At 51.5% G+C, this 23,800-nt stretch overlaps 1 protein-coding gene across 1 annotated transcript in view; it reads left to right on the forward strand.

Annotated features, from left to right (window-relative positions):
• Positions 1-23,800, forward strand: part of PPP1R16B (protein phosphatase 1 regulatory subunit 16B) — a 69,058-nt gene that overhangs the window by 38,031 nt on the left and 7,227 nt on the right. Inside the window, exons 3-6 of the mRNA XM_054173494.1 lie at positions 18,026-18,096; positions 19,805-19,950; positions 20,764-20,867; positions 21,763-21,887. Coding sequence (XP_054029469.1) covers positions 18,026-18,096; positions 19,805-19,950; positions 20,764-20,867; positions 21,763-21,887 — 446 coding nt within the window. The remainder of the gene's footprint in view (positions 1-18,025; positions 18,097-19,804; positions 19,951-20,763; positions 20,868-21,762; positions 21,888-23,800) is intronic.

Below are 23,800 nucleotides of genomic sequence, written 5' to 3' on the forward strand. Positions count from 1 at the left end.
AGTTTGAATCAGAAAGAATGCTTTAGAGGTCATCTGGTCAGACCTCTCTGCAGTGAGCAAATGGGATGGACACCTTTATGATGAGGTGCACAGAAACAACCAGGATTTCTCTGTTGTAGCTCTGACTGGGGTGGTAATGGAGGCTTGGAGTGGGATTTGCTTCTGTGAAATGTGGGAAACATCTCAGGAGTGTTTGTTACACACAGCTGCTGGGGAAGAAATCTATTCTTTTAAGGCTGTTGGTTTTTTTCAGACCAAGTAGGACCAAAAATAGTGGAGGGAAGGATGTGGTTGATCACAGGGGTGGCAATGGGGATCAGATCTGCAAAACAGGTACAAGTGCTCTTGGCACAATTCTCACAGGGCAGGCAGAGCTCTGCCTGTCTTTGAAGGACAGGATAGCTTGTGTAAGGAAGGTTATAGCCCTGGTTTGGTAAGGGAGAGTTCAACCCTCCCATTTCCTTTCATAAGGGGTAGAAGGGTCTGTGGTGTCTCCAGGAACCAGAGCATTTGGACTCCTGTCCTCCCTAGCTCTTGCAAGAGGTATTGAGATGCTACAGGCCTCTTCTGCTGGGTGTTGATCAGCAGAACCAGCATCTGGTGCTCCTTCCAGAAAACCAACACCTGGTATTCTGTCCAGAAGCTGGCCCAGTTGCTCAGCTGGGCTCAGTGCTGGAGATGCTGAATTTGGGGGTTAGTGGCAGGAAATGTGGTGGAGTGCCCAGCCCAAGGGGCTGCATGGAGCTGCACTTCTTCCCAGTACTGTGCCTGAGCTTTAAGCTGATTCCCAGGTTCCTGTGCTGGCAGTGGGATCCACCCCTGCAACCTGGGAAGCAGTGCTGCCAGCAGAGCAGTGCAAGCAGCCACTTAAGCATTAATTACTTTAATGAACTTACTGAAGGGGGAGTTAGCTACTGAAGCATTTTGTGGTTACTGTAAATGTTCAAGTCCAAATACCAGACTGTGGGATTGATGGGGGAGGTGAGAGGGAGCTCAGGCCTGGCTTTTCTCTTGTCTTAATGTTCCAGGTGTGGGGTTTTCAGGTAATTTAATGATGCAGCTTTTTCTCCTGTGTTGCACAGAAGCAGCCATGGCAGAGTGTTGGGAGGTCCTCTCTGTGTGGCTGTGAGGGATGCTGTGAGTACAGGGCAGCCTGCCAGTCAAAGCCCAGGAGATGGGTGTCACCTCTCTTGCATTGTGACAGCTAAAAGGTGTCCCCATGATGCTTGGGCTCTTGCAGTGGTAAATATGTGATGAAATCCCCCCCTGCTGTGAGGGATCTGCTGCTCTCATAAGCAAACAGGATGGAATAAAATGGCTCATTAACAGGGCTGGGTTTAATAGAGAAGTAAGTAGAGCTTTCACCACTGTGGAGAGGAGAATGGTCCTGCCCTTGCTAATGGCAAAAGGTAATGGGGAATTGCAGTGCCTGGTAATTGTTTTGCACAGCACAGTTTTTCTTGGGAAAGGCAATTCTCTGGCAAAACTGAAGCTGCTCTCCACTGCTGCAGAAAGGAAAACTCTCAACTCCTGTGCTCTGACTCTGGTTGAAAGGAGGCATTCCACTTGCACTACCAACATGGAGAGCTGGACAGGGTCTTTCATCCCAGGACAGGAGACCTTTCCCTTCACCCCTCTGAGAGAAGTGGGATATGTTGCTCTCCCTCTGCAATTCCTCGTCCCCAGCATTGAGGTTCTGGGATCTGAACACCTTCAATGCTGAGAGCTACTGCTCTGATAAATGGGATGCTTTAAACCTGCCTCAGAGCTGGAGCAATGAGGTGTACTTTAATTTGCTGGTTCAAACGATTTAATTGATCAGCTCAGCATGGAAATACAAAATAGAATCAATCCCTGTATGAGCTGAGGCTGAAGAGCTCTTCTCTGAAACATCAGTGACCTGGTCTGAAGCACTAAGGCATTTCACATGAAGTACAAAAACCTCAGACTGACCCCAAAGGCTGTCAGAGCAGTCTTGCAAGTGGTGGGAGTCCTGAGCTCACAACCCCAGTTTGGGTCTGGACCATCCCTCCCCTCCTGTGGGGCAGCATCCATCTTCCTCTGCTGCCACGTACACAGCTCCTCAGCCCTTTGTGAGAGGCAGCTGGTTTTTTCTCTCTGCCCAGCTCTGATCTGAAGGGGGTTGCTGAAATCAAGCTGTATTCTGCAGATGAAAGTTTTAGGCTGCCTGAGATGGCTTTTGAAAGGGAAGGAGTCACTCACTGAGAGAGAGAAGTGCTCCTGACCCCCGTGTGTGGTTTCTTTCTTTTCTACATCAAAGTGCAGGAAGCTCAGCAGAGGGGAGCTGGCAGCAGGCTCTGTCGTGTGGTGAGCCCACACAGGGCTGGCACCTGCATGTCTGCAGGGTGGGAGTTGGAAAGGACCTCTGGGGATCATCCAGTCCAAGCCCCTTGCTAAAGCAGGGTCACCCACAGCAGCTTGCCCAGGAGCACAATGGCCAGGCTGGTTGGGAATCTCTCCAGAGGAGCCTCCACAACCTCTTTGAGCAGCCTGCTCCAGGGTTCTGGCACCCTCACAGCAAAGAAGTTTCTGCTCCTGTTCAGATGGAACTTCCTGGGTTCCACTTGGTGCCCATTGCCCCTTGTCCTGTCCCTGGGCACCACTGACAAGAGGCTCCATCCTTTTGCCCCCACTCTGTAGTTCTTGCTGTGCATTGCTCAGATCCCCTCTGGGGCTGCTCCTCTTCAGGCTCAGCAGCCCCAGGGCTCTCAGCCTTTCCTCCTCACAGAGATGTCCCAGGCTCCTCAGCATCTTTGTAGCCTCTGCTGGAGTCTTTCCAGTAGTTCCCTGTCTCTGGGCTTGGCTGAGGTGGCTGAAGGCAACAAGTGGGACTCTTTTACTTCTCCATTTTCTGATAAGTCTAAATGACCTGTCAAGTGCTCAGGCTGCTTCCTCGTGGGCTAATCTCCCAGCAACCATGAAGTTATCTATATTGCATCATCCCAGCCTGGGAACACTCATGCTGAGATGGTGGGAAGCAGAAATTACACAGAACTTGTGACAGGAGGAGTTTGAGGGAGCTTTCAACTTTGTCTGCTGGGGCAGGTGAAGTGTCTTCTAAATCAAGGCAGGCTGCATGCTCAGCACTTGGCACTCAGGCTGTAGACCAGCCCAGGCTGGATCCCTGTGTGCCTGCTTGGTGTTGAACTAATGTAAAGGGTCTTTTGTGTAGCCCCTGAGGAGTCATGGAGGGGCATCTCAAACCTCCTTTGATGAAATTAGGAAACATTGGGGAAATTTAACTTTGTGTTCTGCTGTTCCTCTGGTTTATCTTTTTTAACTTGGATGCTCAAGGTGTCAGGTCCTAAATTTGGCCTGCAGAACGTCCTGGGCTCAGCTGGGACAGAGTTAATTGCCTTGCCAGTAGCTGGTGCTGTGCTGTGGTTGGATGTAGTGACAAGGCTGCTGTCACACTGGTGTTTAGCTGCTGCTCAGCAGTGCCCACACTGAGTTCTGGTCTCTCCAGTTTGCTGTGCTCTGCCAGAAGCTGGGCTGGGGGCTAATGGCCAGGACAGCTGACCCACACTAGCCAAGGGGCTATTCCACACCACAGGACATCATGGCCAGTGTGTAAACTGGCTGGGAGAGGGTGATTGCTGCAGGGGCATTGGCCAGCAGTGATGAGCAATTGCACTGTGCATCACTTCTCTGTCCTGGGTTGCATAGAATCAGTAAGGTTGGAAAAGACCCCAGAGATCAAGCCCAACCTGTCACCCAGCACCAGAACACAAGGACTCAGTCTCAAGCTGCACCAGGGGAGGTTCAGACTGGATGTTAGGAAGAAATTCTACACAGAGAGAGTGATTGCCCATTGGAATGGTCTGCCTGGGGAGGTGGTGGAGTTGCCATCATTAGAGGTGTTTAGGAGGAGACTTGATAGGGTGCTTGGTTGCCTGGTTTAGTTGATTAGGTGGTGTTGGATGATAGGTTGGACATGATGATCTTGAAGGTCTCTTCCAACTTGGTTTATACTATTCCAAACACCTCCTGACTAACTAAACCATGGCTTCAAGTGCCACATCCAATCCTTTCCTGAACACCTCCAGGGACGGTGACTCCGCCACCTCCCTGGGCAGCACATTCCAGCAGCCATTTATTCTTTCTGGGAAGAACTTTCTCCTCACCTCCAGCCTAAACATCCCCTGGCACAGCTTGAGACTGTGTCCTCTTGTTCTGGTGCTGCTTGCCTGGGAGAAGAGACCAAGCAAAGAGCTTCATGGTGCCCACTTGCTGAGTGAGGTCAAGCCCCAACACACAAGTGGAAACCTGCAGCAAGCTGATGCTGTGCTCCTTGTTGCACAGACCATCCTCAACCAGATCAGGCTCAGGAGGTGGACAGTCTCCAGCTCCAGCCCCTGGCTGGGGGTGGGACCAGTGTCCTCTGTGCACAGCAGCCATCACCTGGATTTGTTTCTCCACCTTGTCAGGTCTGTTGCTTAGAGTGTAAGTGTTGCTGCAGCTGTGAAAGACCTGCAGCTCTGCCAAGCTCAGGTGTTAACTTCAGCCTCAGCTCTTAAATGTATGAGCTGCTTCCCATGCAGTGCCGAATACCTTTGATGGTATTGGTGTCTTCTCTGGGGGGGTTGCTGGTTGCCAAGGGCTGGGAGAGCCATCCCTGTGGCTCTCTCATCCATTTGGTTCTGCTGAAGACAAATGTGAAGCCTGGGGAGCTGAGGGGCATGGGTATTTCTGGGAAATGCCCCTGCTTGGTGTGCACTGGTGCCAGGGTCACCCACCCCTCCGGGCCAGGTCCCACCCAGGGGCAGAGTGCTGCCAGCTGAGTGACTTTGTGCAGTTGCTGGGTGGCTGGTGACAGCTGCCCACTGCCTCTGTACCCCGAGCTGTCATGGGCACCACGGGGCAGCAGCTGTGCCAGGCTGATGCACAGCATTGGGGGTTGCTTTGGGACTGGAGGTGCTGGAGCTGTAGAGCCAATGGGATGTGCTTTATCCTCAAAGTACAAGAGGAGTTCTGAGCTGCTGAAGGGGAAATTGGAAGAGAAGTGATATGAAATCTGGGGGCAGTAGTAGCATCTAATCAGCCCTGGCCACTTGCAGGCTTCTGGGATCTGGGTTTGTGAGAGAGGGGAGGGGGAAAGATGGGTTGTCCTGGCTGGGTGGCTAGTGAGGAGCAGGAAGGGTTGCCACATGTGGGCTTGCTGACCAAACATGCTTCATTCTCCACCTCAGTGACAGCATCGTGCCTGATTTGTAGCTAAACAAAGTGTGCTGCCACACTGCAAGCCCTGCAGATCACCTCACTCCTCTGCCTCCTGGAACTTGCTCTCCTTGCCCAGCCCCAGTCCTCAGTGTGGTCAGCAGGCAGGGCCAGGATGAATGCTGGAGAGCTTCCCACGGGAGCGACACCAACCGGGAGCTGACGCCAAGCCAGGGCCTTGGGGTTCTGTGCAGAACATCCATGGACACAGCTACTGAGCTCTGTCAAACACAGTGTTCTGCTCGGGGTCTGGTTGGAGCTGTTAGTGTTGAGGCTTCAGCTGCTCTGCCCAGTTCCTCTCGGCTGAACAGCCAAGAGAGCAGGGGCGAGGGAAGGAAGAGTTTTCCTGTGCTTAAAGGGCAGAGCTGGGAGCAGGGACTCAAGGGCACTGTCACAGCTGTGCCATGGACTGTCACTGCGACCTTGGCAAAGAAACCTGAGCCTCCAGAGTCTGGGACTAACTCGGGCTGAGATGTCACATCTGTGAAACGAGGCAGATACTGATTGTCAAATCCCAGGAGACAGCCTGGAGCTCACTCTGCTGCTGGCAGCAGGGCTTTCAGACATCCCTGGATGAAAGGCTCTGCTGAAATACAAATCTCTGGAGTTGTGGAAAATTTGCTGCTGAATCATTGCAGGTTGCAAGAGCAGAAGAGTTGCTGGAGCTAAGGATCACTTGGTGCTTCCGTGGTGAAGTTCAGGCTGCTGCTAAACTTGCATGAGGGTAGCTCTTGCTTTTGAAAAGGAAACCTCAAGCTCTCTTTCTCTGACCAAAAAGTAAAGAAAGGGGAGGACTTCCTGCTTGGTAGGCATTTCCCTTCCAGCACTGCAGGGCCATGCAGTGTTTCCAGTAAGAAGTGGTGCTGCCTGGCAGGGGGTGATGATTTAGGAGATTGCACTTTAACTCCTGCCACAGTCTCCCTTCTGGGGTAATGGTGTGAGACACCTCAGGGCTGGCTTGGACCTGGGGGCTGGCACCAGCTCCCTCAGCTGCCATGGCACACAAAGATGTGTCTGAGAGGGCTGCAATACAGAGTGTGTCACACCACACTCTGCCTCACACAGGCATTGAGGCCTTGGCTGCCTGGCACCCTGTTCTGTGAGCAATGCACGGGAGCAGACCGAAGGATGTGATGTGGTCCTGCATCTCTTAGAATCATGGAATCAATATGGGTGGAAAAGAACTCCAAGATCATCAACTCCAACCTGTCACCAATCTTAAAAGATCTTCATCCCCAATGTACTCATCCTAAACTGAAAGGAGACAAAGTTGGAGGGGGGAAAAAAAGCCCACCAAAACGTGTTGATCCATAGAATCAGTCAGGGTTGGAAGGGAGCACAAGGATCATCTAGTTCCAGCCCCCCTGCCATGGGCAGGGACACCCCACACTAGATCAGGCTGGCCAGAGCCTCACCCAGCCTGGGCTTAAACACCTCCAGGGCTGGGGCCCCAACCACCTCCCTGGACAACCCATTCCAGGGCTTCACCACTCTGACAGTGAAGAACTTCTTCCTCACATCCAGTCTGAATCTCCCCACCTCCAGATTCAGAGTGGATGCTGCTGAGAGTGGAGAAGGTACCAAAACAGCCAAAGCAGCTGGAGCTTCTCTAAAGACCAGTGCAAGGTTAGGGAAGCACAACAGAAAATGGATCTGTGAAGTGAGCCAGGCTGAGGAGCAGAGGAGCCAGAGAGCCCAGGCTGCTGGCAAGCTCCTGGTCTGTGGTCAGCAGGCTGTCACCCCAGGGAATCCTTTGGTATCAATCCAGAGCAGCTTGAAAAGCAGGTATGTGTTTCCTGAGCCCTCCACCAGAACCTCTTTTCCGTTACTCTAAATAGAAAGTTTCCTGTTTTATAACTGAGGCTCTTCAAACACATTCATGTGGCTCAGGTCAACACACAGCTGCTTAGCTGAGGCCCTGAAACACGAGCTGGGGCAGAGGCTGTTGACTCTGGAACCTAATAACACTTTCAAATGGCAATAGGAACTATTTCCTGCTGCACAGAGCATATTAGGGTATCCTCTTGCTTGCAGGGGCAGGCTGGCTCTGCCTGGACCTGGGGGGTTATTGCACTTCTGTGGCTGGACCACAGAGGGACCTTGGCAGGCTGGAGAGGTGGGCACAAGCCAGCCTCATGAGGTTCAACAAGACCTGGTGCAGGGTCCTGCATCTGGGTCAAGGCAATCCCAGGCACAAATCCAGGCTGGGCAGGGACTGGCTGGAAAGCAGCCCTGAGGAGAGAGCCTTGGGGGTGCTGGGGGAGGAGAAGCTCACCAGGAGCTCTCAGTGTGCACTTGCAGCCCGGAAAGCCAAGCAGAGCCTGGGCTGCAGCAAGAGAAGTGTGGCCAGCAGGGCAAGGGAGGGGATTCTCCCCCTCTGCTCAGCTCTGGGGAGACCTCACCTGGAGTACTGCCTCCAGTTCTGGAGCCCCTAGTACAAGGACAGACTGAAAGAGTTGGGGCTGTTCAGTCTGGAGAAGAGAAGGCTCTGAGGTGACCTAATTGTGGCCTTCCAGTATCTGAAGGGGGCTACAAGAAGGCTGGGGAGGGACTTCTTAGGATCTCAGGTAGTGATAGGACTAGGGGGAATGGAATGAAGCTGGAGGTGGGGAGGAAGTTCTTCCCCATGAGAGTGGTGAAGCCCTGGAATGGGTTGTCCAGGGAGGTGGTTGAGGCTCCATCCCTGGAGGTGTTTAAGCCCAGGCTGGATGAGGCTCTGGCCAGCCTGATGCAGTGTGAGGTGTCCCTGCCCATGGCAGGGGGCTTGGAACTAAATGATCCTTGTGGTGCCTTCCAACCCTGACTGATTCTATGATTCTATGATCTCAGAGCTCTTTCCCAACCAGAACAGGTCAATGATTCTGCTCCTCAGCTCACCTGTAGCTGTGTTCATGCAACTGGCCAAGCTCTTCGTGTACTCAGCTGCAAAATTTACCTCCTGACACCGTTGCTCTCTCTTACCTCAGCACTTATTAAGCTGCAGTTTCTATTAAAGCCAATTATGTATTTATTCATGTTAATTTGGGGCTGCATTTCCTTTTTTGGTAACCTGAAAGATCTACTTTTCCAGTAAGCTCAGTGTAGAGAGCAGAGGTGATGGCTGCTGCAGGGCTCAGTAGATAGGGTTTTGGTCCAAGGCATCCAAAGTAGTTTCTGGGCAGGCTACATGTAAGTGGGCTGCTCTGGGCTGCTCAGAGCAAAGGCTTTGATGTTGTGTTTCTGGGTGGGTTTGCATGCATGACTTCCAGGAAGAGCTGTTTGTAGGAAGAAAGCTGGAAGTAGCCTGAGCTGCAGGAGAACAGGAGGACTTGGCCAAACACTTCCTGGCTCTGTAGGTGCTCTTTGTCTAACTCTGCCTGAAACATGGAGGGCAGTGAGGTGTGCTGCTTGCATCTCCCAAACCCAACATTCCAGGTGGGAACTCCAGAGGTGCAGGTTCCTACATGGCTGTCCCTCAGTGTGTCAGTGTCCCTTGCTCAGGCCCCTGGCTCATGTGGGTCTGACTGCAGCAGGACAATTCCCTCTGCACGTTCTCAGTGCTGTCTGCTGAGTATCCTAACAGCTAGCACCGCTCTGCTCATCCCTGCAGCTTCTGAGTCATCCTGGGGAAACTTGGCCTTGGTCTTCTTGATCCATACCTCCACAAGTCTGACTTCAGTTTGGGTTTTCAGTGCTTTTTTAAATCAGGATCTGTTCAAAATACCTACTCCAAAATGCCTCTTAAAGAGAGAAGAGGCTCTTTGGCAGCCCAGGTGTCCCTGTTGTAATGGTATTGGGGAATCTGCTCTCCTGGCTCCCTGCCCACAGGAATCCTGCTGCAGGCAGCTGAGCCCAAGGGTTATGTAAAGCATTCATCCCTTTTCAAGCCCAGCATCTGTGTGAAAAAAACCATAGCAGAATGATTTCTTCAACAACAGGCAAGGAATGGGAAACCAAGAAACTAATCTGTGGCTTTGGTTCTCCTCTCTGTCTTTCATGTCTCTTGCATGGACCAATTCCACTGTTAGCCTGAGCAGCAGGAGGTGAGGAGGATGCTTTTGAATATGATGCTATATCCTTAGAAAGTCCTTGTCAGATGGCAGCATCCTCTTCTATTATTTTTTTTTCCCCTCTTGAAATGAATTTGGCTTTGTTTCTGCTGTGTCCTTTGGGCACTGCTGGTTGCAGATGGGTAACTTGCACACTGTTACTTCCCTGAGTAATCCCAAGTGGATGGCAGCCATAAAAGAAAGCTGCTTCTGCATCACTGGCACTAAGCTGATTATCAGAGCCTGAAGCCCTGGAGATGCAGAACTGGGAAAATATGGGATGCAGCAGGGTGTGAGCACCTGCCTGTGGCCTATTCATCCAAGATGTGGCTATAGAATTGCAGAATCATAAAATCATTTTGGTTGGAAGAGACCTTTATGATCACTGAGTCCAGCCTGGCACTGCCAGGCCGCTCCTGAAGCCTGTCCCTCAGTACCACATCTTCATGGCTTAGAAACCCCTCCAGTGATGGGGACTGCACCACTGCCCTGGGTGGCCTGGTCCAGAGCTTGACAACATTTCTGAGGAAGAAATTGTTCCTCATGTCCAACCTAAACCTCCCCTGGTGCAACCTGAGGCTGCTTCCTCTTGTTCTATCACTTGTTACTAGGGAGAAGAGACCTCCATCCAGCCTCCTTTCAGGGAGTTATAGAGAGCTCTCCCCTCAGCCTCCTCTTCTCCAGGCTCAACACCCTCAGCTGCTCCTCCCCAGCCCTGTTCTCCAGACCCTTCCCCAGCTTTGTTGCCCTTCTCTGGACCTGCTCCAGCACCTCAATGTCCTTCTTGGAGTGAAGGACCCCAAACTGAACCCAGTATTTGAGCTGCACCCTCTCCAGTGCCGTAGACAGCTCTCCCCTACAGGGTTGGTCTTGGTGCTCTGCTACTGTGCACAGTCATAGAATATTTTGGGTTAGAAAGGACCAGTGCTGGACAGGGGTCAAAGCAAAGAGCAAAAAATTGATTGAAACAGACACAAAGAGGGAGAGAAGAACTGGGCCTGATGCATGGAGCACATTTGTGAGCTGCTGGCAGCTCTCACTTGCTATCAGAATAAAACTGGAGTACGAAGCAGACTCTGCAGGCAGAGGCTCCTTGGGGAATGTGTCCAGAGAAGGGCAACGAGGCTGGGGAGAGGCTTTGAGCACAAGCCCTGTGAGGAGAGGCTGAGGGAGCTGGGGTTGCTTAGCCTGGAGAAGAGGAGGCTCAGGGGAGACCTTATTGCTGCCTACAACTACCTGAAGGGAGGTTGTAGCCAGGTGGGGGATGGTCTCTTCTCCCAGGCAAGCAGCACCAGAACAAGAGGACACAGCCTCAAGCTGCACCAGGGTAAGTTTAGACTCAAGGTGTGGAGAAAGTTCTTCACTGAGAGAGTTGTTAGCCATTGGAATGTGCTGCCCAGGGAGGTGGTGGAGTCACCATCCCTGGAGGTGTTCAAGAGGGCATTGGACATGGCACTTGGTGCCGTGGTTTAGTCCTGAGGTCTGTGGTGAGAGGTTGGACCTGATGATCTTTGAGGTCTCTTCCAGCCTTGGTGATTCTGTGATCAAGGATGTGTCCTCTTCCAATCAAAATCAGACCCAGATGTTTTTTGTCCTGGAGAGAAGCAGCACCTGGGGCTGAGTGTAGCTGTGTGCAATGTCCCTGCCTGGGCCAGTGTGGCAGGGAGCAGATGGGGCTCCGCTGGCCTCTTTCCAACCTTCCCAGGTTTGGTGGCTGTGTTAGAGTGTGTGCCCAGCTCTAAACTGGGTGGGAGGTGTCTTAGCATGCTTTGAACCTTCCTCAGAAGGCTGGGTGAGCCATCATTATGGGATGGCTCTGCTGTAGCTCAGCAGGCAAACGGGGCCATGTGTATTTTTAGCTGCACTGAACGTCTGAAGCTGCCCGAGTGTGGGATTTTGTTTTCTGTGAGTGGGGTTCTTGTTGTTGTTGTTTTGGGTGGGGGTTTTTTGGTTGCTTGGGGTTTCTTCTTGTTTGTTTGGGGTTTTGTTGGCTGTTTGGGGTAATTTTGGCTGTTTGTTTGTTTGCTTGTTTTAGTCTTTGAAGAGTTTAGCATGGCCCAGGGTGGGCTCTCAGCTGTACCTTGCAGAGAGTGGAGGGTAAGGCTGAGTAAGTTGTTGCATCCTGCTGTTGCTCGGGGCTTAGTTATGCTCTTCAACAGGGATATCACAGTCTGCTGTGTTGGGAAGCTGGCTGCTTTGCTGGCAGAGTGCTCACAGCTTCAGTGCTCTTTTCCTGGCAGTGTTTCTCCTGTGTAATAACTGTCCTTGCAAAACCATAGCTGTAAACATGCAGCTTCGAAGTAGCTGAGCCCATCCATAGGACCATGCCTGGCAGGCTGGGGACCAGGCTCTCTAGACCTTTGCCAACACATCAGTGTGGCACAGACACCACTGGTATCTCATGACAAGTAATTCTGGGCAGGGTTTCTTCTGCTGTGCTGGGTTTTAGACTAAAGCTACATTTGGAGGGCAGGCTGGAGAGCTGGGCAGAGGGCAACCCAATGAACTTTGACAAGGCTAAAGTCCTGCACCTGGAGAGGAATGATGCCCTGAACCAGCAAGGACTGACTTGAGGAAAAGCAGCTCTGTGGAGGAGGATTTAGGAGTGCTGGTGGACAAGGTCACCATGAGCCAGGATTGTGCTCTTGTGTGGCCAAGAAAGCAAATGATCTCTAGGGGTGCATTAAGAAGAGTGTGGCCAGCAGGTCAAGCAAGGTTCTTCCTCTGCCCTAGTGAAAATGTACCTGGAGCACTGGGGTCAGTTCTGGGCTCTCTAGTTTGAGAGAGACAGGAAACTACTGGAGAGAGCTCAGCAGAAGCTACAAGGATGCTGAGGGGCCTGGAGCATCTCTGTGAGGAGGAAAGGCTGAGAGCCCTGGGGCTGTTGAGCCTGGAGAAGAGCAGCCCCAGAGGGGATCTGAGTGATGCTCAGCAAGAGCTAAAGGGTGAGGGGGCAAGAGAATGGGGCCAGACTCTTGTCAGTGGTGCCCAGGAACAGGACAAGGGGCAACAGGCACAAAGTGGAACCCAGGAGATCCCACCTGAACGTGACAGGACAGAAAACTTCTTTGCTGTGAGGGTGCTGGAGTCCTGGAGCAGGCTGCCCAGCGAGGTTGTGGAGTCTCCCTCTCTGGAGAGATTCCAAACCCGCCCTGGGCAACCCACTCTGGGTGTCCCTGCTTTAGCAGGGCTGTTGGGCTGGATAGTCCCCAGAGGTGCCTTCCAATCCCCACCATGCTGTGAGTTCCAGCAGCGTGCTCAAGCACACATCTTCCTCCAAGGGGAACTTCATTTGGCTGGGTGACATCAGATCTGAACACACCAGAACGGTTCTGCTCCACCGCGACCTCAGGGCAGCAGCAGCTTTGAAAGGTGGCCTGAGGGCCAGAGAGTGACCTGGAAGAGTTTAAATACTTTCCAAGCTCAGCCTCAGCCTTGAAAAGCTAATGGCCTCTGTGTGTGTTAACTTGGATGACTCAGGCCAGCCTGCTTGCCAGTATGGACAATTTACCACTGTATTTTTGGGGGGGGAATCAGGACCTCCTGTCAGAAAGGTGCTGCTGGGGATTTTTTTCCCCCTCCCTGGTGCCCATACCCATTTCAGGGGGCTTTTAATTATTATTTTTCCTCCTTATGAGTTATTAATTCTTGAGGTATGCAACTGCTGGCTGCAGATGGGAGTGTAACAGGATCTGGAATTCTGTGCTGTAGTTTATTGACATAGAGGGAGCTGCACTGACAAAGGTATATTTTTTTTTCTCCCCCTTCTAATTTAAGGACTTCTCTGGAAAAGCTGTTTCTAGTGCAAGCTCAGTGGGAAGTAACATGGACAAACCCCAGAAGTGCTGTGATATCTCTTCAGGTGATAGAGCTGATTACCTCCCACTGAATCCTCCTCAAGGCCTCTCCAGTGGGTTGTTTTTTTGTGTGTCTTCCCCCTGACTTACTGGTTTTGGAGGGGGGGAGAATCAGTGAGGCTTGGACGTGCCTGGGAGGGGAAGGGGCTCCTGAGAAGCAGGTTGGCTGTGTTCAGGGAAGAGAATCTGTCTGAGGCTGCCCTGGCACACGTGATGGAGAGTGACTTAAAACCTAGGCTGTATTTTCACAGCTGCTGTGGGAGCTTTTCCCCCCCATTTAAGACAGCACAGATGTGAAAGGTAAAAATGTAAATGGATGATTAATGTACAGCATCCTGGCATGTGAGAGGTTCAATTATCGGCAGAGCAGGCAGAGTGATGGCAAAGACACTGGAGTGATTGTTCAGTTAATATCATTTGCAATGAATTATTCACAACAATTTGTTCACCCAGCTCTCATTGTAATCATTTGCAGCCCTTCATTGGCTGGGAGGTTGGAAGCTGCTTCCCACAGCTTGTGCCTGACAGGTAATCAGCTCTCTCCACGCACCGAAGGATCTCCACGGATCCAGCCCCTGCTCCCCACCTACACATCAAGGACACATTTTCAAGAGCTCAGCGTTTCAGGACGGAGCTCTCTTTAAGAAGTTAATCAGAAGTGTTAAAGTGGAGGCTGCTGCCTGCTGGGCCCACTGATGGGACCTGTCAAAGCCCATTCTGCTGAGCATTCAGTGACCTGAGCTTGCAGAAGACCCATTTCCATGCTGTACTGGTTTGGGAGGGGGGGAATCTTCCTCTCAGGAGTGGTGTGCTGAGGCTTGAGCCAACAGAAGGTGATCAGCTGGCACTGAGTGATTAATCCATGTCTTTGAGAGCTGAAGCTCAAGGCTGCCCACCTGTGTGGCATCATTCATGCTTGGTGGTGGGAGGAGAAGGTGTTGAGGTTTTTGCAGTGAGGCATGCAGCACTGGCATGCTTAAGGAGAAACACTTTGCTTGCTCAGGTCCCTGTCCCTGCTTTAACCAGAACAGCTCAGCAGTGGAAGTGCCACGTTGCTCAGAGCCCTGAACAGCCTGATGTGGCTGCAGGGATAGGGCAGCTACCACCTCTCTGGGGATCGTGGGCTGGTGTCACACCACCCTCAGTGTTCAAAAGTCTCTTCTGTCTAGTTTGAATCTCCCTCTTTTGTTTAAACCATCACCCCTTGTCCTGGCACAACAGGTCCTGCTCAAAACTCTGTTCCTAGCTCGCTGATCTACCCCTTAAAGCCACCAGAAGATCTCCCTGGAGCTTTCTCCAGGCTGAACAACCCCAACTCTCTCAGCCTGTCCTTACAGCAGAGGGGTTCCATCCCTCTGATCATTTTAGTGATGTCCTCTGCCACCTCTCCAACAGGTCCAGGTCTATCCTGTGCTGTTCTCGCTTCATGTCCCTCTTCAGGCCTGTCTGCAGGGAGCAAGGGGTGATGCTGCTGCTCTTTGCCACTCAATCCTCTGCTGCTGGAAGTGGTGGGTAGGAACTGGGGCTCCATTCTGCTGTGAGCTTGGTGGGACTCTGGGTAGATCTCCTCACTCGTAATAGGAAGCACAGTTCTTGGATACTTCTGCCTAGATGTTGGGATGTGCTGTCTGGAGCATGAGGAATACCAAAGGCAACATCCATCTGACTTCAGGAAAAGGAGCCAGGACTCACTTCTGCCCAGCCCTGTGCTCCTCTGCTGAGCCCTGAGATGCAGCCTTCATCGTAGGACTGTTTGGACAGGAGTTTAATCTCTCTTCAAGTCACGTTTGCCTGGACTCATGGGTGCCACATCCATACCTAGCTTTGTTGCCTGACTTTTCTCTGCCTTTCTTTTCTGGCATCTTGTGGTTGTCAATGTTTTGGGCAATGCTGGGAAGTGTTTTGAGGGCTGTGGTGAGCTGGTCCCAAGGGCAGATGGGAGGTGTGCTACAAGCTGCTGCAGGGGTTAGTGGAGAATTCAAAGCTGCTTTAGGGTAAGGCAAATCCTTCTCTGAATCTTAACCCTTCAAGGGCTCTTACAAGCTCTGTCAAGCCATGATTGCAGAGCCTTCAACAAACCCCCCCAGACTCCATAACAAGCTGGGGTTTATGCTACTGCTTCTTCCCATGGAGGGACAGCACTTGAAAGGTTAATCTGCCAGCATCTACTTGCCCAAGTCTCTGTAATCAGGCAGAACTTGATTGTGGAGCTGCATGTCATTAGTACACAATGGCTTTGAAACGACTGAGATTGAATTAAAACCCTAATGGCAGAGCCTCCAAAGCAAATCAGAGACAGCCAGCCCCACTGGTGAAGGACTCAGCCGTCTCTCAGCTGGGATTAGGAGGGAAGGAGCTTGGGGCTGGCCAGGAACAGCAGAAGCATGGTCATTAAACTGGATGTGCTGGCTGGGGTTCAGCACTCCTGTTGCTTGGAGATGCACGGGGAGGGGGGATGTGAGCTGAGCTCGGCGTGGGCTTCCTGCTCTGCCCTTCCAGCTGGAAAAGCTCCGACTCTCCGGCCTGGCTGTGCTGGGAGATGAGTTTTGTTCTTTGCTGTATTTGTCTCTCTGATGTCAGTTTCAGTGAGCAGGTGGCAGTGCCTTCAAGTTGTTTCCACCTGGTGTAAATTCCAGCGCTGGGGCCGGGTGAAGCAATGCTGTCATAGAAACAGTAGGGTTGGAAAGGACCCTCAGGATCTCAGAATCACCAAGGTTGGAAGAGACCTCAAGGATCATCAAGTCCAACCTGTCACCACAGACCTCATGACTAAACCAAAACCCTGCTCTCCAAGCTTCACCCCTAAACCAGAGCCCCAAACACCACACCCAAACCACCTTTAAACACCTCCAGGGCTGGTGACTCCTCCACCTCCCTGGGCAACACATTCCAGTCCCTGACCACTCTTGCTGGGGAAAAATGTTTCCTACTGTCCAGTCTAAACCTACCCAGTCATAGCTTGAGGCCATTCCCTCTTATTCTATCACCTGTGAGAGGAGACCAGCAGCACCCTCTCCACAATGTCCTTTCAGGTAGCTGTGGAGAGCAATGAGGTCTCCCTTCAGCCTCCTCTTTTCCAAACTAACCATCCCCAGCTCCTTCAGTCACTCCTCATCAGAGTTATTCTCCAGGCCCTTCCCCAGCTTCCTGTCCCTCTTCCTTGTGTCCAGCTCTTTCCTGTCAGTTTGACTGAGCGGGTGGCAGTGCCTTCAAGTCGTTTCCACCTGATGGGTAAATTCCAGCCTTGGAAGCAATGCTGTGATGCAAAGTGGTTTATTTCCTTTCCCTCTGGCTTTTTATTTTCAGACCAAACAAAAAGTTCCCTTCGGTTTCAGTTTGCTGCTCTTCAGAGTGCCTTTGGATGGAAGGGCAGGGGATGGAAGTTGAGGCATAGGAAGTTCCATGGAAGCAGAAGGAAAAGTGTTTTCCCTGTGAGGGTGTCAGAACCCTGGAACAGGCTGCCCAGGGGGGTTGTGGAGTCTCCCTCTCTGGAGATACTCAAAACCTGCCTGGATGCATTCCTGAGTGATGTGGTCTAGGTGATCCTGCTCTGGCAGGGGGGTTGGACTGGATGAGCTTTCGAGGTCCCTCCCAGCCCCTGGCATTCTGTGATTCTGTGCCTCTCCCAGAGCTTTTAAACAAAGCTTCATAAAGCCACACTGATGTCACTGTGGATGTGGTTTCCCTCTTCTGCTTTGGGTGCCAGCAGTGCTCTGTGCCCAGGGACAGCCCTGCAATTTGGTTTCCCTCTGGATGGGATGTGCTGGGGAAGGAGCCTCTAAGAGCAGGACAGTGAGCAGTGAGAAGCAGAGGCTGCAGGGTGCTTTGAGAGGCACCAGCCCTGCAGTCATTTTGATTGCCAGCTGTGAGGATGGTGATTGCCCTTTTAGCTTTGTTAGTGTTGCTTTTTCTGCAGCTCTGGTTTCACTTTAGTGGTTGAATGTTTGCCATCAAACGTGATGCCACTGGTTGCTACCCTGGCCCCAAGGAGATGATTAAGAACCTCTGGCTTGTGCCTGTGCTGTCAGTGACATTTGAGGTGGGAAAAGCATTAGGCAGTGAAATCTCTGGAGAAAAGCAGGGAATGAGCAAGTAAACAGCAGAAGATGGGTATAGATCATCAAGGTCTGTCAGCAGCCTTGAGTTTGAAGAGTTCCTGGTGTTGCTATTAGTTTACATCCCCTGCCAGTCATATTGCTGTCACTCCCTGCAAGATCTGTACCACAAAGCACACTTTATTTTTCACCTGGGGGCTAAGGACTCTTCCTGTGTTTCAGAAGTTTGCACTGCAATGGACTAAATCTTTCCCTTTCTCCCCAAAGCAGCAAATCAAAAACAAAGCCTCTGGGAAGATTTCTTCTAATACTCAACAGCTGATGTGAAGTGTCCAAAGCAGCCCTGGTGTATTTTAGATGTGGGAGCCCCCTGAACATATTAGACTTCTCATCTCAGATTGTAACTTCTTGAGGCAAGACCTCATCCCTCCCACAGTGAGAGATCTCTTACGGCTGTAACTCAGGACCCCAGAATCACCTTGGATGGCCTCTGAGCTCTCCTGGGCTGCAACCTGCAGTGGCTGCTCTGGGATGCTGCAAAGCACAAGATAAAGCTGCAGCCTGCTCCATCACAACCACACAGCAATGACAGCTGCAATAATAGCAGCCTCCTGTGGAAGGAGGCTGGGGAAAGTTGTATGCTGGTGCTCTCTGCTGGATATAACTGAGGTGGCTCTTTCCTCACCAGCACTGCAATGGCTATGGGCTCCTGCCAGTGCTGGGCTCTCTCTCTGGGTCTCCTGCAGCATTGCCCCCACTGGGACACCCTGTCTTGAAGTGTCTGAGAGCAGGAGATGTGCTAGGAGTGCTGGTCTGACTTCTCTCCTCCTGTCTCCTTCCCTTACAGTATGTTACCTGCTGAAGAGCAACATCAGCCCGGACCTGTGCAACGAAGATGGATTAACTGCACTGCATCAGGTGAGGCATGGGAGGAGGTCACAGCTCTGTCCTGCTCCACACTTTTGTCTTCCTCCTACCTTCTGAGCAAACCTGTTGGACAAAACAGAGGCAACTCTCATACTGCCCTTTTGAGCTCAGTTACAGCAGTGAAGCCTCAGCATGTCATGCTGGCAGTCCTCTTTCTTGGGGAGCAGACTGAGATCAAACCCTTCTGTGCTGTGTCCCAGGGTTGGTTCAGTGACAAGAGCTCAGGAATCAGGGCTGGATGTCAGACATGAACAACATTTTTTCTTCCCTTCAATTGTTGCAGGGGCTGGGCTGTAAACTCTTAAAGCAAATTAACTCAAATCTAGGGGCTTTGGTAACCCATGGCTTTTGAAACTGGCATAGATAAATGATGCACAAGATGCTGGAGATGCTCTCTGCAACCTCAGGGGCTTCCAGAATCATAGAATGGTCCAGGCAGGAAGGGACCTCTGAAGGTCATCCGGTTGGACCTCCCCTCCCTGCAGTCAGCAGGGACATCCCCAACTAGGCTGCCCAGGGCCTCATCAAGCCTCACCTTGAATATCTCCAGGGAAGGAGCCTCAACCATCTCCCCAGGCAGCTTGTTCCAAGTGCTCCATCAGACTCATAGTAAGCATCTTGTTTGTAACATCCAACCTAAATCTGCCCTTCTCCAGTCTGAAGCCACTGCCCCTAGTCCTGTCCCTGCAGACCTTTGTAAACATTCTCTTTCCATCCATAGAAGCCTGTGTGATATGGGAGCAGCTGATGGCCAGCAAAACAGAGACTTACTGTACTGCTGTGTGAGTCTGTGTCCTTCCTCAGAGCCTCTGCACTGATCCCATATGGATTGTTCTATTGTTCTTCTCCTGAGTCCTGATTCTCAGTGTGAGAGCCCCAGGCCAGTCAGCCTGCAGCAGAGCTGTGGCCCTCACAGTGCCTGGCAGCTGCTGCCTCTGCTGCCACCCACAACAGTGCCACGTTTGTCACCCTCCCTGCAAGGGTGGCAAGGGGAGGGGACTTGTGGTTCTCTCACCATCAGTGTGCCTGCTGAGCCATGGTTTGGGATTTGCTCTCTTCAAAGCTGGGCAGATGCTTCTTTAGAAGTGCAAATTGGCTTCTAGAAGAATAAACAGTTCCCAGCACCAGCTCTTCCAAGAGAGGTGACTGCACACAGAGAAACTGTCACAGCCTCACTGCTTCCCCTGCCAGGCACTGAGGCCACAGAGAGCCCCACCTTGCCCACTGAAGGGTTAGATCTTGTAAAGATGCATTTTGGAGTTGAGTTGGGAACTTCTCATCTACCAGAGTTAATTGAATCCCTGATGAGAGACAAGCTCCTAAGCAAACCCCAGTGCCTGTTGGCAGTGGCTCCCAGTGAAGGATGCAGCTGCACTGCTGTGCTAACCTGGCTGTGTCACAGGTGTGATTTTATCTTGGCAACAGAGACACCTGAAGGCTGCTTGTCACTCAGCTGCTGAGATGCTTGTGGTGGGCTGGAATTGAGCCCTGTGACAAGCCCAGCTGCAGAGCTGAGCTGAGCTGTGAGTCTCCTGTGTGGCTCTGCAGTCACGTGCAGACCACGCACTGGCATCTCGCACAAGGATGAATCTTGGTTTAGTGTCTGACCTTACACACATTCATGCCAAGAAGTGAGCAAATTCCACCCTCATCTTCCCAAGGTTGAAAACCCCATCTGTCTGTATCTCTTCCTCACCAGTGCTGCATAGACAACTATGAAGAGATAGTCAAGCTTCTCCTCAGCCACGGGGCCAATGTCAATGCGAAGGACAACGAGCTGTGGACTCCATTGCATGCAGCAGCTACCTGTGGTCACATCAACCTGGTGAAGATCCTCATACAGCAGTAAGTGGCTTTTTGTGTCTGTCCCTTTCTGCAGAGCTGTTTCTGCCCACAGCTCCTCTGGATGGAAACCAAGACAGCTGAGCACCTTGTGAGATGTGCAGCAGTGGTGGTTACTGCCTGCTTTCAGGCTGTTCCTGGGACTCCTTCCTGCTTGGAGGGGTGGGGTGGGATGGGATGGAATGGAATGGAATGGAATGGAATAGAATAGAATTAACCAGGTTGGAAGAGACCTTTGAGATCATCAAGTCCAACCTATCACCCAGCACCATCTAATCAACTAAACCATGGCACCAAGCACCCCATCCAGTCTCTTCCTAAACACCTCCAGTGATGGTGACTCCACCACCTCTCTGGGCAGCACATTCCAATGGGCAATCTCTCTTGCTGGGAAGAACTTCTTCCTAATATCCAGCCTAAACCTCTCCTGGCACAGCTTAAGACTGTGTCCTCTTGTTCTGGTGCTGGTTGCCTGGGAAAAGAGACCACCCCCCACCTGGCTACAACCTCCCTTCAGGTAGTTGTAGAGAACAAGAAGGTCTCCCCTGAGCCTCCTCTTCTCCAGACTACACAACCTCAGCTCCCTCAGCCTCTCCTCACAGGGCTGTGCTCCAGACCCCTCCCCAGCTTTGTTGTGGGATTCATCTTCTCCATCCATAGCTCCAGGGCTTTGCTTCAAATCTTTCTTCCCTCATACAACTCCTGTTGACGTTTGGGCAGCTCTTTAGCCCCAGCTGGTTGTTGCTAAGCATTTCTCCCAGTGTTTGGCACTGAGCTCTAGGATGCCTGAGGTCCTTTCTCCCTTCCTCCTTGCAGTGGAGCAGACTTGCTGGCAGTGAACGCAGATGGCAACATGCCGTATGACCTCTGTGAAGATGAGCCAACTCTGGATGTCATTGAGACCTGCATGGCCTATCAGGGTGAGGAGAGGGACTTCCTGTGAAACACAAAAAATGGGTCAATGTAGTACTAAAAATTACCTTGTTCCTCAGCTCTTGATTTGCCTCTGGAGAACAGCAGAGAGCTGCTGCCTGGCATAAACCCTTGGCACCTGACTCTGCCTAGCTTCTCTGGTTCCTAAATGATGATAAGCATGAATCATAGACTCAATAAGGTTGGAAGAGACCTCAAAGATCATCAAGTCCAACCTGTCACCCAACAGCTCATGACTACTAAACCATGGCACCAAGTGCCACTTCCAGTTCCCTCTTGAACACCTCCAGGGATGGTAACTCCACCACCTCCCTGGGCAGCACATTCCAATGGCTAACAACTCTCTTTGGGAAGAACTTTCTCCTCACCTCCAGCCTAAACTTCCCCTGGCACTGCTTGAGACTGTGTCCTCTTGTTCTGGTGCTGGTTGCCTGGGAGGAGAGACCAACACCCACCTGGCTACAACCTCCCTTCAGGGAGTTGTAGAGAGCAAGAAGGTCTCCCCTGAGCCTCCTCTTCTCCAAGCTAACAACCCCAGCTCCCTCATCCTCTCCTCACAGGGCTGTGCTCCAGACCCCTCCCCAGCCTCGTTGCCCTTCTCTGGACACCTTCAAGTGTCTCAATGCCCTTCTTAAATTGAGGGGCCCAGAACTGGACACAGGACTCAAGGTGTAGCCTAACCAGTGCTGAATAAAGGGCACAAGGACTTCCCTGCTCCTGCTGGCCACACTATTCTATGAAGGCCAGCTGTCAGTGCCCTCAGCCAAGGAGCCTCTGAACAGGATTTGAGGTCCTATCAACCAGGAATGATTAAGTCTAATTTTACCCAACCAATGGAGACACCTCCCAACTCTTCTCTCTCTCTAACTGGAATTTGAACAGGGATCACACAGGAAAGGATCAATGAGATGAGAGCTGCTCCAGAGCAGGTCATGATCTGTGACATCCATGACATACTTGCAGCTGGACAAGACCTGAACAGGACAGATGCCCAAGGTGCTACGCTGGTGAGTGAAACGTTGCTGCGGCTTCACCTCTGCCTTCCCCCAGCCCGCAGGTTGCCAAACCTGCCCCGTGGCAGGAGTTACACAAAACCAGCACATACAAGGCACTGAGAGGAGTGAGCAAGACATTTGGATGTTTGCCCCTGTTTCAGCTTGTTGTCACATAGGAACAGGCTCTGTCCATGAGGACAGCTGACATCACTTAGTGCCTAGCCCTGTGCTTTTTGGAGCAAACTCCTTGCTCACGAGAGCTCTCTCAGCTGTCCAGCAGCTCAGGCCCTGCAGCAGGGCTGCCAAGCTCCTGGGTCTTTTCTGCAGGGGCTGGTGCCAGCAGCTCCCAAGCTAAGGTGCAGTAAATCCCACAGGGAGGAGGAGTTGCAGAACACAGCACTTCTGCTGACCTCAGCGGGGATGGGACTAAATGACCTCCCACTAACCCTTGCTTCTTGCTGGTCTCATAGTCTGATCTGATTGCCACAGAGGAGATGTGAGAGCCCTCTGCTTTTCTTGGGGCACTTTGGAGACTTTCTTTTTCCTCCTCTTTCTGCTTTGCATAGCATCTGGCTCATGCTGAGTCGCATGGCATCTGCCCCTGGGCAGAGGAGAGCTCTGGGGACAAAAGCACAGCACAAGGCAAGCTGTGCCAGAAGGCTGAACAATCCTAGTGGTGTTTCCTTCTTTTTCACCTGCAAACTTGTGCCTTCAATCCTTGTATACAGCAGTCCTAACGCAGGGAGAGTTCAGTAAAGCCATTGTATGTGTGAGGACTTTGATATGACCCTGGTCATGGGTTACCATAGAATCAGGGAATGGTGGGGGGTGGAAGGGCCCTCTGGAGGTCATCTAGTCCAACACCCCTGCTAAAGCAGGGGCACCAGGAACAAGTCTAGGTGGGTTTTGAAAGTCTCCAGACATGGAGCAATAGACTGGCCACTTGGTACCATTCCTTGGCAGTACATCCAGGTTTCTTAATCTAAACTGTCACCTACAGCATACACCAGAAGTGTAAAGGGAGGGCAGGCTCCCTTCAAGATAAACCTGGGTGACTGAGGAACCTTTTATTGCAGCTTTTTTTCTGTTTGTTTTTGAACACATTTCCCTTTTAACAAGGATTATGTGCAGAAATTAGGTAGACCTCCTGCCTTCCCCTTTGGGATCACCCCCCAAGCGAATCCTTGCTGATTCTGATGGCCTCTAGAGGCTATGACCTCATGCTGTAAAATTTCTGTAAGATGTTAACTGAATTGCCAGAAAGCATCAGAATTTATTTCCAGGTGAGGCTTTAACTCTGTGTGGTGGAATCCACATGGAAATTCCTGCAAGGAAGGAAGCTTCAGTACAGTTGAAATACGATGAGCTCTGAGTGGAGCCAGCACCTTCAGAGCAGTGCACACAGGTCAGTGTTTTGCTCAGAGATGCAACAGCAGGCTGCAATTAGGAGAAGGTTCAGAGATATGAAGTGTCAGGGGGGGACTAAAGGAAACTATTATTGATGTCTCCAAAGTGGTGGTTGTAGTTGGAAGCCAATGTCTGGGGGAAAAAAACCCACCAACCACATTTCCCTTGACTAAAAGGAGCCAAGGATTGAAATGCTTTTCAAAAGGTGAAAAGAATTAATAGTGTGAGTTGGAAGTGCAGCTGCACAAAGGGAGTTCTGACTGAAGCAGGCTGAAAACTTGATCAAAACATTACCTCCAGAGCCACTTAAGTGGGGAAGAGGAGACATTCTCCTGGCATGAGGAGTGCAGAGGTTACAGAGGGTGATGTTCTCCACTGCATGTTTGCCTTTTGCTTGTGCTGTTTCCCTACACCTGAGGGAAGCACTTAAGAGTCCTTGATTTAAAACACAAAACCTTCCTTAATCACAGCATTATTGAGGCTGGAAAAGACCTCTGAGATCATCAAGTCCAGCCTAT

Source organism: Dryobates pubescens, chromosome 26 (assembly GCF_014839835.1).
Source record: "Dryobates pubescens isolate bDryPub1 chromosome 26, bDryPub1.pri, whole genome shotgun sequence".
NCBI lineage: Eukaryota > Metazoa > Chordata > Aves > Piciformes > Picidae > Dryobates > Dryobates pubescens.